Below are 14,124 nucleotides of genomic sequence, written 5' to 3'. Positions count from 1 at the left end.
AGGAAATTTACTTTGAAAGTAACGCTTTTCAAACCACCATTCGCAGTATTTTCCCGCAACCTGTTAGAAATAGGTTCGTTTCAGTAATCGTCAGAGAGCGCCAGATAACAAGTGCCACAGCGCTTTGGCAACTTCTATAGCGCAGGAAGCCTGTATGTTCGTATGTGTAAAACATTAAAAGATATTACATTATGTCATAAAAGAAACAACACATCAGCGGATACACCAAGAGCATAGGAATTTCGTGAACCACTCTAAAATGGTACATTTAAAGTGTATACTTAAAGAGCACGATCTGATATTAAGCTTTTTAGTGTGGGTTTCGGGATGGAAATTTTCTTGGAGTACTAGTATTGTATTAACTCATTTTTTGATTCTTTATTAAGGCATAATGCCATACGTGCTAAAAGAGGAAAATGTGCACTTGAAAAGCAGCGACCAGTTGAAATTAGCCAATAGTGTGGAAGTAAAAACTTCGTTTCAAAAACATTGACTGCCTCAGCGTAAAAAGTTAATAAAAACCAAATTTCTTTTGCAAACCGACGAAAATAACTTCATTGTTCTACAAGGCGTTTAATGAATGACAGTCAGAAAAGTGGAAATAAAATAAAATCCGAAACTAATAACGTATATTAGCCTTCTGTAATTATGTGAATGTATTTTAATTCATTTGCTAGTTCCCAGCCACAGAAATCAGTTTTCTTTTCATTTGAAGTGAGAGCAGTAAACGAAGAGGAAACAGCAAAATCACTAAATGTAAACATGGGTCACGTGGAGACTACACACTTCCCCACTACAACTGCTCTGCACATCAGTCCCGGATCTACGATATTTCCGAACCGGAGCAGTATTAAGATAGTCGCGTCCCCCTCCCCCCCCCCCTTCCCCCTCCATCAAGCGTTTGAGGTACGACGTCAATAATTTAAAAAAAACGCGTTTTCAATAATATGTTCCTTTTGTAGCGCACATCTTTCTGGAGAGTCTCATACATAAAACATACATGTTTGAGGAAATATAAGACATGTTATTTGATCTTAAGCGTGCCAGAGTGTTGTGCCACCCCTCTTCACACAGCATTCTTCTATCGCAAGTCACTGTATTTCGCTCCGTGGAATTGAAACGTGTATATTTTGTACTGGATACCATCAAACTATATTCAGGACAGTGGAAATTAAAATGTCCTGTGGTGCCTCTCCTGCTCCCAGTTGCCCGGTTTAACATCTTGCCTTAAAAAAAAAAAAAAAAAGATAGAGAGAGAGAGAGAACTCGCATTTTGTATCCGGGAGAATAAGAACTCTCCAAGACAGTACACATTTCTTCAATCCTTAGCTCCTAGCATTGGATTCTCCCTAATCTTGCTACAGCTTTACATGGCGTGCTTTCCTGTTACCTCATCAAAGTTCGTCAAACGTTTTACTAAATGAAAAATCGAAATATCGTTGTCTAAAACTGCGTAAGCTGTTAATACAATAGTACCCAAGATTGGTATAGTTTCTCGATCTGATTACGTCTTTGTCAATGTCTGCTAGATAAAACAAAGTAGGCCTTTCTAACATTGCACAAATTGTAACACACACCAAATAAACGAGATTCTTTAGGCACAAATGGTCATTTTTATAACACGACAGAATATAATTCACGAAGACCGGCATTAAATGCCTATTAGGCCTACTACAAGCAAAAAGCTTTATGTTAGAAAACAGTATCACGTTTCAATCATATGCTCCAGTTTCTCGAGCACGAGATCGAAAAGTAGTAGTACGAGATTTTTATATATATTTGGAATCGTTATATTCTTCCCTAGTTTCTGTAATGTCACCGTTTCTTCTCCTTCTTCGTTCTAACAAACAATCTTGTCATGACTAATTCTGGAACTATTCCTGCCTTTGTCAAAACGCCGGTTAACTTTACTAACCCCGCCAGAATCACTGGTTTACTTATACCTGATTAGGCGTTGCTATTTTCGTACAAACCAATTTCCGCGCTACTTCCAGAACAGAACTTAAGTGGCTGTTAGACGGGGACGTACAACTGGCCCTTACTAGTGTAGCGATCTGACCAAAGATTTTCTGACAAAATTTCATTTTCTTGGAAAGACTGAGAAGCTAATACGTAATCTTTCTTACCTGTTATTCCTGTTGGTCGTTTAATTCCACTCTGGTAGTCTGACTCTGTGGATTTCCCTAGTAATTATAACAAGGCTGATAATTCGCAAAACGAAACAACAACATAATCATACAGCAATTGCCGTTCACTCGTTCGGCTTTACTCCGCTCAGCTCATATAGCCCGGTCCCCTTTTGCCTGCAGGAAAGTCTATTTCTAGATGCGACTAGGATTCCCCTTATAGACGTACACTATGCACGCACTCAGAAATCAACTTATGATTTATTCAGAAATCAACTTACATAGGGTGTGCAAAAACCAAAAAGGATGCGTTTCAAAATCATATGAATAATCGATAGACCAACGTGCGCTGGATGCTAGACGCTTTGTGAAACAAGGTTTTTTTTCTCCTCAAGAACATGAATTTGCCCCCCCCCCACGCAATTGTCGCCTGCATCAGATACCTCGGTTTGCCCCCCCCCCTCCCCCAAATAGAACTGGGCCTGCTGCGCATGCGTAAATCTGGCAGCTTGGGTGTGGAATTAAATTTTTTCCCGGTTGCATCTAGCTGCTTGCTGCGACTGCTTACACAGCCAACAGCCACATTTCTGTAGCCAGAAGGGGGAGATTATACAACTCGTACACCACTCAACTGCGCATGCGCACGAGCCTGCTCGTAACTGCTAAAACGAATACAATATAAGCAATTGTGACGTCACGCTCATCAGAGGCAATTTGTTGGTATGACGCATTCCATAGTCTTCCTAAAGCCTTCAACACATTTTGCTGTTGGCAAACGCTTGTGTGAGCACTGTGTTTTGTTGTTGTATACGGCACATTTCCTTTGCAATTTTTGTTTTATCTTCATCTTTTTCTCATTCACATTTCATTGTTGCAGTATTATTCTGCAGTAGCGTGATAAAGTAATATCCTTTGTTAGATTATCGATTCTCACCAGTCGAAATAAAAAAAAAATTAACTGAAAACTAAAACAATGAAAAATTACTGGAATTCTAAAAAATTCCCGGGTTTTTCTCGGTTTTCTCCCGGATGAAAAAATTCCCGGGTTTTTCCCAGATCTCCCGGTTATCCCGGGTCGTATACACCCTGATATATACAGCAACAGAAGAAGTGGCAAACAGTGTTCTTAAATGTACCATAGACTGGTTTTCTGCGAATGGTCTCAGTTTCAAAGAGACAGTACATTCAGTTGTGCATGTCTAGTGGTTGAATATCAATGATAAGCGTAATACATGAGGAAACAATTAATAGGGTGGAAACTTGATGAGGATCTAAAATGGATAAAGGACTTTTTAAACTCTTAAAACATCTTAGCAGCCACGTTTGCATTTATAATTGTTGGCATTTCAGTCAATAATTACACGTGGAGTAATGTTTTAGGGTCACTCATTTTTAATGGAGGAAGTGATCATTGTTCAGAAATGTACTGAAAACATTCTAAGTGGTGCTCACCCATGATCATTTTGCTGCAAACGTTTTGAGGAGGTGGGCTTTCTGGCTACTGCTGCACATTGTATTTATATTCTCATCATTATTTTTGTAAATAATCTGGTTCAGTTCGAAAGGAACAATGATGAGTTAATTGCAATACCAGAAGGAGAAAGACATTCATTACTCCAAAATAAACCTTTCTTGAGTACATTAAGAGATGCACAATGTTGCAACTAATGTTGTTGATAACCTATCCAGTGCTAGAAAACATCTAAGAGACAGCAAAGTAAAATTAGAAAACAAACTGAAATAGTTTCTTCTTGCAGCTCGTGCTGTTTCATAGAAGAATTTCTACTATTTTAATGTGCAAAAGGAATTGTGAACTCACATCTGCATAATTAATGACAATAATAAAAAATGGAAAGCAACTATGCAGATGTCCATCATGTAGCTATATTTACAAATTAATTTGCTATGTGAAACTTGTATGGACTCATCCATATCACTATGAGTTATTACGCAAATTATCCATGGAACTTGAAACAAACTAAGTAACCATCTAAGTAACCAACTCCTCACCACCAATATTCCTGGTGTCCCACCCCCCACTGTTCAAGATATCACATATATTTTATCATTAGTGTGCTCCATAAAATTTCTCTCTTTGAACAGCTACATAACCTCCAACAGCAGTTATCAACTCAATCTGCTTACCATGTTACCTACTCTGTAAAGCAGTTGCAATTCCTCTTCAGCCATCTTGATATTCTTGTCTGAAATGGTGCCCAACAGCACTCCTACCTAACACACCATGGCACAACTGCAGCTCAAATTCCTATTAAGTGACACCCATTCCCTCTAATTTGCATGCTACCCCCAAACTTTATCCATTCATTTACCATTCACTAAACATTCTGACTACTGCCCAGCATAATTTGCATGTCATCCAACACTTCACACATATTCCCAAAACCTGTAGCCAAAATGGGAGTTTCAGTAGGCCATGTCTGATATAATCTCATTTGCCCAAACACTTATTCAATCTTCATGTCAAGCACCTCATGTATATCACTTACTTCAAGAGTATGACAGTAACAGGTGTCACAGACTGTATCAGTCTCAAATACTCTGCTTTCAAAGCCTTCATTGTACACATTAACCAGATTGCCCCCAATACACATTATTCCCACAGCTGTTAACATGAATAGACGCTTCCTTGGCAAACTTGACCAGTGGCGTCTGGTTTCTATCACTCTAAGAGCTGACCAGGTTCCCTTACCCCAGTACATTTGACCTGAAAACAGTCCCCTCTGACACCATCCTCACCTCAACCAACCACCTAAAGCGAATGTCGCCAATCCATTTGCAAGTGATCATATTCCCATCCTTTTCTCAATAGCTTACACAACATTCAAAAACCCAAGGGTGTACCACTGACCCTCCATCAATGTCACACAAGTTTACTGCAATACCAACACCATCTGTCCCACATTGAAGGCCACAAAATTACTCTGAAGAAACCATATTGCAGAACTCACAAGAGACACCCTTCACTGCCTCTGTCCTCATGACATGACTCAAGCCACAAGTCGACCAAACACCAAGATAGCAATCCCATGTACTAGCTATTCATTTAAACCACCATAGCAGACTATTACTGCAACTATTAACAGGACATATCTAAATCTACACTTACATGGTGGGGGTCCCAAACACTAGAGGAGTACTGTACAATAGGTCACTGTGTTCTTAAGTGGCCTCCTTTATAGATGAGCTACTCTTTAATACGCTTCCAGCAACCTGAAGTGAACCATTCACCTTCCTTGCTATCAAACTTACGAGGGCGTTCCATGCCACATTGGTTTGCACAGTAATCCCCAGACATTTAATAGAAATGACTGTGTCAAGTAGGACACAACTAACAGTGCATTCTAGATCTACAGGATAGTTTTCCCTACTTATCTGTATTACCTTATATTTTTTCTAAATTTAGAGCAAGCTGCAATACATCACACAATTAGAAAGTCATCCTATGTCCTCCAACCATTATTCGACGACACTTTCCCATATAGTACAACATCATCAGCGAAAAGTCGCTGCTGACCAACCTATTAGTCGTCGTTTGTGCATACAAAGTACCTTGAAACATGTTATCACATTTGGAGAAACGTTAGTTTTCTGGAGTAATTTTTGAAAAGCCTGTGGCACCTAAAGAGTGAATGGCGACATATAAAAATACATGAAATTGATAGATTTTATAGATTTTTACAGTCATCCATGGACAATTTCTTCATTATTTTCTTACTATGCACACAAGGACAAGACAGTACCACATCGGTCACTGTTCAAAATAAGTTCTCTCATGCATTATAATTCTAATTATTTCTAATTTGTTGCCCATCATCAGTGCAATGCAAAATGACGCTAAGTGACTGTTCCTTGTATACTTGGTGGTGAAATCATAATATACATAACGTATCAGTTATCATTCCTTGCACACAAAATACTTGTAACAACATTTTAATTTTGCTCATAAATTTCTGATCTATTTGGTGGCAAATGTGTTAAATGCATTTCATTGTATGGATATGAATCTCATGTACACAGTCAGTTCTTAGATTTGCTTAAGCACCCAATCACTCCAACGTTAACATAATATGGAAAGATACACAGTTCACATTGACATAAGAGACTTGGGAAATGACATCTCACTAATCCCTCATACTTGAAATATGATGAATCTGATTCTATTGATTACAGCACATATCAGAGCGATTCTTATAGTCAAAACATCGCAGACTATTTAACTACCAGAACATAGGTAACTAAATGCAAGGAAAGCACTGTATTTTAATTAATAATGAAATAATTAAGAGTCACACTGTATCATTAAATATCGGAGATACCATAAGGAAGATTTTTATGAGATATTGTAACCTATATGTACAAAACTAATGTGATTGTACCAGTAAACAGCTTTTACACCTTCATATTCTATGCAGTAATTAGTCATGTTCGTATATTAATGTGCATCATGTTGTAATCTTATTTTAAATCAGTTAGGGACAACAAAAGACTTGGAACATAAACTGAATGGAATGGATAGTTTCTTGGAAAAAGGTAACAGAATTAACTGAATTAAATCTATTTATAATGAGGAGTGCTGCCAATCTGAAAATAGCAGCAACAGTATTTCTGAAAATAAGAATTTTATTAACATTGAGTGTGAAATTCAGTGTAAAGAAGTCTTTCCTGAAGACATTAGTCAAGAATGTTGTCCTCTGTGGAAGTGAAATATCGAAGAAAAATATCTGTGACAAGAATACAATGTAAGTGCAAGCTGGAATTCCATTTTTTACCACCTTCCATGAGCGACTGAGAAGGTGACAATCCATTTTACCACCTTTCATGGGCTTTTCCTCCACGAGACGATTCGAATAATAAGTCACACGCCATACTTTTGGAGTAGCAGACTTAATTTGCAAATCACACGATAATGAAAGTGTACATGGCTGCTTGGAATACGATACCAAATAATCCCTTGCCCCATTCGTGTGTACATATATTTTGGTAGCAGTTCAGACATGTAACTGAGAGGAGATGATGAGCTGTGATGCAGCTTTTTCTTTAAAAGCCTTTTTTTCAGATACTGTGTCAAAGGATAGGGATGGGTCATAAATATAGCGCCCGGGAGGGACGCAGCAAGTGCTTCGATAGAGCTGCAAAGCTTGTTTCGCCAGAGGGAGTCTACAGTGTGTTTAGTGCCTCAGGTGTCCAAAGGGAGAGGAAACTGTGCAGTTCAGACTAATTGGATGGGCTGTAATTTCGGATGCAAAGAACGGAATACATAATTAAAACGGCAAGTGGCACTCACGTGAGCAGTACATGATCTCTACACATAAAAATGAATCTCGTAGACCGCTCTAAAATTGGCGAAACAGTCTAAAACTTTCGAGTGGAGGGAGATCGCCCTATTTTCGTCATTTCTTTATGGAAGTGGAGTTACCAGATATGACAATTGACAGTTTTTTTAGTTAATCATATGGGTAGAGCCCCCTCCATCGGGCAGGCCGTTTGCTGGGTGCTGGTCTTTCAGTTTGATGCCACTTTGGCAACTTGCAGTCGATGAGGATGATGATGAGGACAGGATAACACCCAGTCCCTGAGTGGAGAAAATTCCCCGACCCAGCCGGGAATCGGACCCGGGCACAGAGGATTGACAACCTGTCACGCTGACCATTCAGCTACCGGGGGCAGACAGCACAATTGACAGTAATGTTTTGAGGGTGGCAGAAATAATTCCTGTACATAGCAGTTTGGTCGGCAGACTCCAATTTTGGAGCGTGGCAATGCTGTCCACAGCCAGCAGAGATGTAGCTCACTACATGCAATTTGCAGACAGGAAAGTACTCTCTCTCTGTCTCTCCAGAACGTTGTGTTGATACACAGAGTGCTTTATTCTGTGGTCACTTTGATCACAATGGACTCTAAATGGATCAGCAATAAATAAGCTGAGAGTCTCGAATGTTCTCAAAGTGGAGACAGAAGGAAGAGTCATGTCAGTTAATATGTTCTTGCTAGGCGAGGGCGCCACTGTGTGCATCGCCTCACCAACCTGGCTAGTGTAGGCGGCCATTGTAGACAGACTGGGGACGAATAGTGTTCTGCTTCACTGAAAAACCCGGTAAGAATATGTGACTGACACTTTAGTCAAGAGTATGCCGTTTAATAGGTTGACAGGCAGTGCAGAGTACCTATAGTTATCTGGCCTCCCACACATTAAATGACACACTGTGTGGCACAGGTAAATTATGCGTTGCGATTGCACAGGATGCACATTACATATGATGTTGTCACAAGGGTGCCTCTTCATCCAGTTCCATGTTTAGTCTGAACTACTACACTAAGTCCTCCTTCGCGATGCATTCAGCAACAAAGTAATGCCGAATTTCAGTTAGGAATGGTTGTCTAGCTATGTTAACTAATGTTCTTTAAGCATAATATAATTCAGAATACATTTCTGCAGAGTTTTCCCCTTTTCTTACTTGTTTGCTTTATCTAGAACTATCTGACGCTCGTATCAAGACTGACATGTCCTTTTTTAAATTTATTTACCGGTAAACGTTTTCTATGCTGTAATCTTACATGATAATAAAAACAATATATTAATACATGGCAATGGATTGTTTTCGTAGAAATAGGCTTCCTACTCTCATTATATTAAAGAACGTGATAGATAAACCCTTTCAGGAATCCACAGATTATCATTCTTCTGATGTCTACCTAATTCCACAATTCGTGCTCCCCACCTGGAAGAGCCCAAACACAAACACTTCTAGACACACTTGTTGCTGTTGTTGCTATTTTTGCGTGGCTAGTGATGGGGAGAGACTGTAAGAATCGCTGAAATAGTGAAGAAACTTTTGAAATGTGGTGCTACAGAAAAATTCTGAAGATTAGGTGGGCAGATTCGATTAAAGAGGAGGCATGGAATCGACTAGGGAAGAAAACGCATTTGTGAAGTAACTTGATTAAGAGGACGGGTCAGTGATAGCAAACGTTTTGATGCAATGAGGAATAGTGAATCTGTTAATGAAAGAAAGCTTTAGGAGTCACAAGTGCATAAAAGGTGTAGTGAGATAGCGTAACTTGGTTACTGTAAGCAGTTTCAAATAGGCAGGGGTTGCAGTAATTATGCAGTGATTGATAGGCTTACACAGGATACAGTGGCTTGGAGGGCTCTATGAAACCATTATTTGGAACAGAGTTCACCACAAAAAAAAGCACGCCACAAGTGGCCCATCGGGACCATCCGACCGCCGTGTCATCCTCAGTTGAGGATGCGGATAAGAGGGGCGTGTGGTCAGCACACCGCTCTCCCGGTCGTTATGATGGCTTTCTTTGACCGGAGCCGCTACTATTCTGTCGAGTAGCTCCTCAATTGGCATCACGAGGCTGAGTGCACCCCGAAAAATGGCAGCAGCGCATGGCGGCGGGATGGTCACCCATCCAAGTGCCAGCCACGCCCGACAGCGCTTAACTTCGGTGATCTCACGGGAACCGGTGTATCCACTGTGGCAAGGCCGTTGCCACGTTCACCACAAAGCATTCTTGTAAATTCAACTCAGTTAAATTTCTGTAAACAGTGGTCAAAAACAATAAAAGTGTTATTGTTTAATATTTTCCTGTGTTGCGCCTAATTTGCATTTCAATCTGCTTCTCAGACTAAAATAATGTTATTCTAACTGACTTGTCAGTTGTGACTGATGTTTGTAGACACTGCTAACACGAAATAATAGGAAGTGGTAGTTACTGCCAAGCTCTCAAAGGATCTAGATGCGTGTGCCTGTAGATACTTGTTATTCAATATTTTCAGACTGATAATGTGTCAGGCATGTCGGGTTGTTATGAAAGGGTATTATTTTATTTCCATCAGTCAGGGTCTCTGGACATTTCGTTATAAAAGTTTGGAAGTGTAGAGGGGAGTGAGTTCATAATATTTTGAATGGGATCCCACGTCTGGAAACGTACCTTTCCTGTTCTACGACAATTTCAGTTAAGATGCGTAATATGTCAATGTCATGATAGATAGAGAAATATTTCAGAGTTGCTTGTCCTGGTTGCAGTGGGGTACATAGGACGAAATGTAGTCTACTACATCAGACAGTCACCTGATGTGGAGTTGTAAGCAAAGCTTAATTTACAAAACTCTTGTAGAGACAGAGGAAGATCTACTAGCAGAAGTTCTGGCCTCTGCACTAGAATCTGAAGAGACCCCAGGTGGGATGCTGAGTGTGTACAGGAATGTGCTTCAGAGGTATAATGTCTGTAACAACGTTGGTGGTCGCCACATCAGCCTGTAGTTCTAATGAGTCAGTAGTGTTCTGTACATACAGATGCTGGATTGCTTTTTGTTCTGGAATATGATGTGTGTTAACACAAATAAAAGTGTTTAAGTGATAAATGAATATTTCGTTTATGTTTCCTTTCAAACTGTTGCCTAATAATCGTACTGCGTTAGCCCCAATTCAGTTCTTCAAGATGAAGTGGATAGTTAAATATCTGAGTTGAAACCATTGTAGAATGGAAACGTTATGTTTCCAGACATGGGTTCCTATTCAAAATACGATGTACTCACTCCCCTCTACAAGTCATACAAGGCTGTAACGGGAATTTCCGAACACCCTGCATATGCAAGTGAAACGAGCAATATTTCCTTACACTAGTTATGTAATATTTGCTAAACTATCAATTCCATAAAAAGTATACTTGAGAGTAGTCAACACTGGATAACGCTACTGATCGAAATGTGAATGTCTTTCTTAATATACAGATGGTCATTATTGAATTCCAGCTATATTTCGTTTCACAAATAATAATAAATGCTCAACAATGCCATACTTTTCACTAAATGGCAAGGTATTCTATAGGTTCTAAATGACAGAAACAAACTTAATTCAGTGCTCCATCACAAATTAAAGTAAGTCGGCAACTTACCGTCACCTGTTTTTCCCCAGCCGCTGAGCAAGGCAGTTTTTCCTACGAAGGTTTCATTGACCTCACTGAAGGAAGTTAACGTCATCAGCTCAATGAAACCTTCAGGACAAAATGTTAAATTATTTATACTGAAAACATTCTATGTTTGGATTCTCTAAATCTAGAAAGCAGTACTACCTAACAAAGGACATAGATTGAAATAACACACCTATGCAATCCTCATGTTAGCTTGACAGCAAGTCCTGAGCAGCCACATTATGAGATGGTAACACAGGTGGTTACCAGTGTAATAGTGGCACGCCTTGAAAGCAGTCGCCAACTGTTCCGCGAAAGTGTCCTTACAAGGAACTATTATTACAAAGTGATGAATATGGGACCTTGCTACAACCACCTATGTACCATCCCCTGTCAGGTCACACTTTCATCTGACATGTGGTTATGTATTCCTTTTTCTCTTCCCTTTCATCGTCTTAGTGGTATAGGAAGATGAATTAAGTCGAAGATAACAATCTATTGATACATAGTCAACATGAATATAGCAGGTGAACTAAATAGAAACCTAGTCCCAACAGGGAATCATATAGCGCTCTTAGAAAAAAGTGTTCTGAGACTGTTACCTGAAATTCTCCTCCATGATACTGACAAGAGGGAGATTGAGTTAATAATTAAATCACTAAAGACCAAGAACTCTCATGGATATGACGGGGTATCTAGCAGAATACTGAAGTATTGTTCTATGTATGTTAGCCCAGTACTTAGCCATATCTGTAACTTTTCCTTTAGGAGTGGTCGGTTTCCTGACCGATTGAAATACTCGGTAGTGAAGCCACTTTATAAAAAGGGAGACATTGATAATATTGACAATTTTAGACCTATTTCTATGCCATCGGTGTTTGCTAAAGTTATCGAGAAGGTTGTATATACAAGGTTACTGGAGCATTTAAATTCACATAATTTGCTGTCAAATGTTCAGTTTGGTTTTAGAAATGGTTTAACAACTGAAAATGCTATATTATCTTTTCTCTGTGAGGTTTTGGACGGATTAAATAAAAGGTTGCGAACGCTAGGTGTTTTCTTTGATTTAACGAAGGCTTTTGACTGTGTTGACCACAAAATATTACTGCAAAAGTTGGACCATTATGGAGTAAGGGGAGTAGCTTACAACTGGTTCGCCTCTTACGTTAAGAACAGAAAGCAGAGGGTAATTCTCCGCAATATTGAGAGTGGTAGTGATATTCAGTCCCAATGGGGCACTGTTAAGTGGGGCATTCCCCAAGGGTCGGTGCTGGGGCCACTGCTGTTTCTTATTTATATAAATGATATGCCTTCTAGTATTACAGGTGATTCAAAAATGTTTCTGTTTGCTGATGACACCAGCTTGATAGTGAAGGATCTTGCGTGTAATATTGAAACAGTAACAAATAATGTAGTTCATGAAATAAGTTCGTGGCTTGTGGAAAATAATTTGATGCTAAATCACAGTAAGACTCAGTTTTTGCAGTTTCTAACTCACAATTCAACAAGAACCGATATTTTGATCAGACAGAATGGGCATATTATAAGCGAGACGGAACAGTTCAAATTCCTAGGCGTTCAGATAGATAGTAAGCTGTCGTGGAAAGCCCATGTCCAGGATCTTGTTCAGAAGCTAAATGCTGCTTTATTTACCATTAGAACAGTATCTGAAATAAGTGACACGAAAAGTAGTCTATTTCCCATATTTTCATACGCTTATGTCGTATGGTATTATTTTTTGGGCTAATTTTTCTGATTCAAAAAGGGTATTTTTGGCTCAAAAACGGGCTGTTCGAGCTATATGTGGTGTAAGTTCGAGAACCTCTTGTCGACCCCTATTCAAAAATCTGGGAATTCTGACATTGCCCGCACAGTATATATTTTCTTTAATGTCGTTTGTTGTTAGCAATATTAGCCTATTCCCAAGAGTTAGCAGCTTTCACTCAGTTAATACTAGGCAGAAATCAAATCTGCATGTAGAATGCACTTCCTTGACTCTTGTGCAGAAAGGAGTGCAGTATTCTGCTGCATCCATTTTCAATAAGCTACCACAAGAACTCAAAAATCTTAGCAGTAGCCCAAACTCTTTTAAGTCTAAACTGGAGAGTTTCCTCATGGCTCACTCCTCCTATTCTGTCGAGGAGCTCCTGGAAAAGCTAAAAAATTAAGCAAATTCCAGTGTTACATTGTTGATTGTCTTCATTTAAATTTACGACTTGTCACCTGAATATGTTTTTTTTTACATTTCATTTTATCTGTTTCTAATATCGTGTTATAATTTCATGTATTGACTCGTTCCATGACCATGGAGACTTCTCCTTAATTTGGTCCCATGGAACAATAAATAAGTAAATAAATAAATAAAACTCGGATTTAGGAGACGTTGCTCTCGAGAAATAGAATTAGCTCTTTACACAGACGAAGTGTTGAGTGCTATCGACAAGGGATTTCAAATTAATGCCATATTTCTAGACATACAGGCGGCCTTTAACAACTCTGCTTCACAAGCGACTTGTAATCAAACTGCGTGCTTATGAAATATCGTCTCAGTTATGCGCCTGAATTAATGATTTCTTGTGAGAGAGGTCACAGTTCATAGTAATTGACGGAAAGTCATCGAGATATCACAAGGTGATTTCTGGCATTCCCCAAGGTTGTGGAGGGGCTGTCTAAGTTTGTTTCCAGGTAATATTGTCGTTTATCGTCTAGTAAAATCAAAAGATCAAAAGAAATTGCAAAACGATTACAGATGATGGCTGTTGTGTGTTGTTCTTGTCTTCAGTCCAACGACTGATTTGATGCCGCTGTCCATGCTATTCTATCCTCTACAAGCTTCTTAACCTCCAAGTACCTACTACAACCTACATACTTCAGAATCTGCTTAGTTTATTCACCTCTTGGCCTCCCTCTACGATTTTTACCCTCCACTCTGCCTTCCAATACGAAATTGGTGATCCCTTGATGCCTCAGAACATGTCCTACAAGCCGATCCCTTCTTCTAGTCAAGTTGTACCACAAATTCCTCTTCTCCCCAGTTCTATTCAGTACCTCTTCA

At 39.3% G+C, this 14,124-nt stretch overlaps 1 protein-coding gene across 1 annotated transcript in view; it reads right to left on the bottom strand.

Moving 5' to 3' along the window:
• The window catches only part of LOC126106844 (collagenase-like), a 170,334-nt gene that overhangs the window by 86,226 nt on the left and 69,984 nt on the right, over positions 1-14,124 (bottom strand). Inside the window, exon 4 of the mRNA XM_049913239.1 lies at positions 11,055-11,153. Within this exon, the coding sequence (XP_049769196.1) occupies positions 11,055-11,153 (99 nt within the window). The remainder of the gene's footprint in view (positions 1-11,054; positions 11,154-14,124) is intronic.

Source organism: Schistocerca cancellata, chromosome 10 (assembly GCF_023864275.1).
Source record: "Schistocerca cancellata isolate TAMUIC-IGC-003103 chromosome 10, iqSchCanc2.1, whole genome shotgun sequence".
NCBI lineage: Eukaryota > Metazoa > Arthropoda > Insecta > Orthoptera > Acrididae > Schistocerca > Schistocerca cancellata.
Note: the sequence above shows the minus strand (reverse complement) of the source record. Positions and strands in the feature narration are given on the sequence as shown.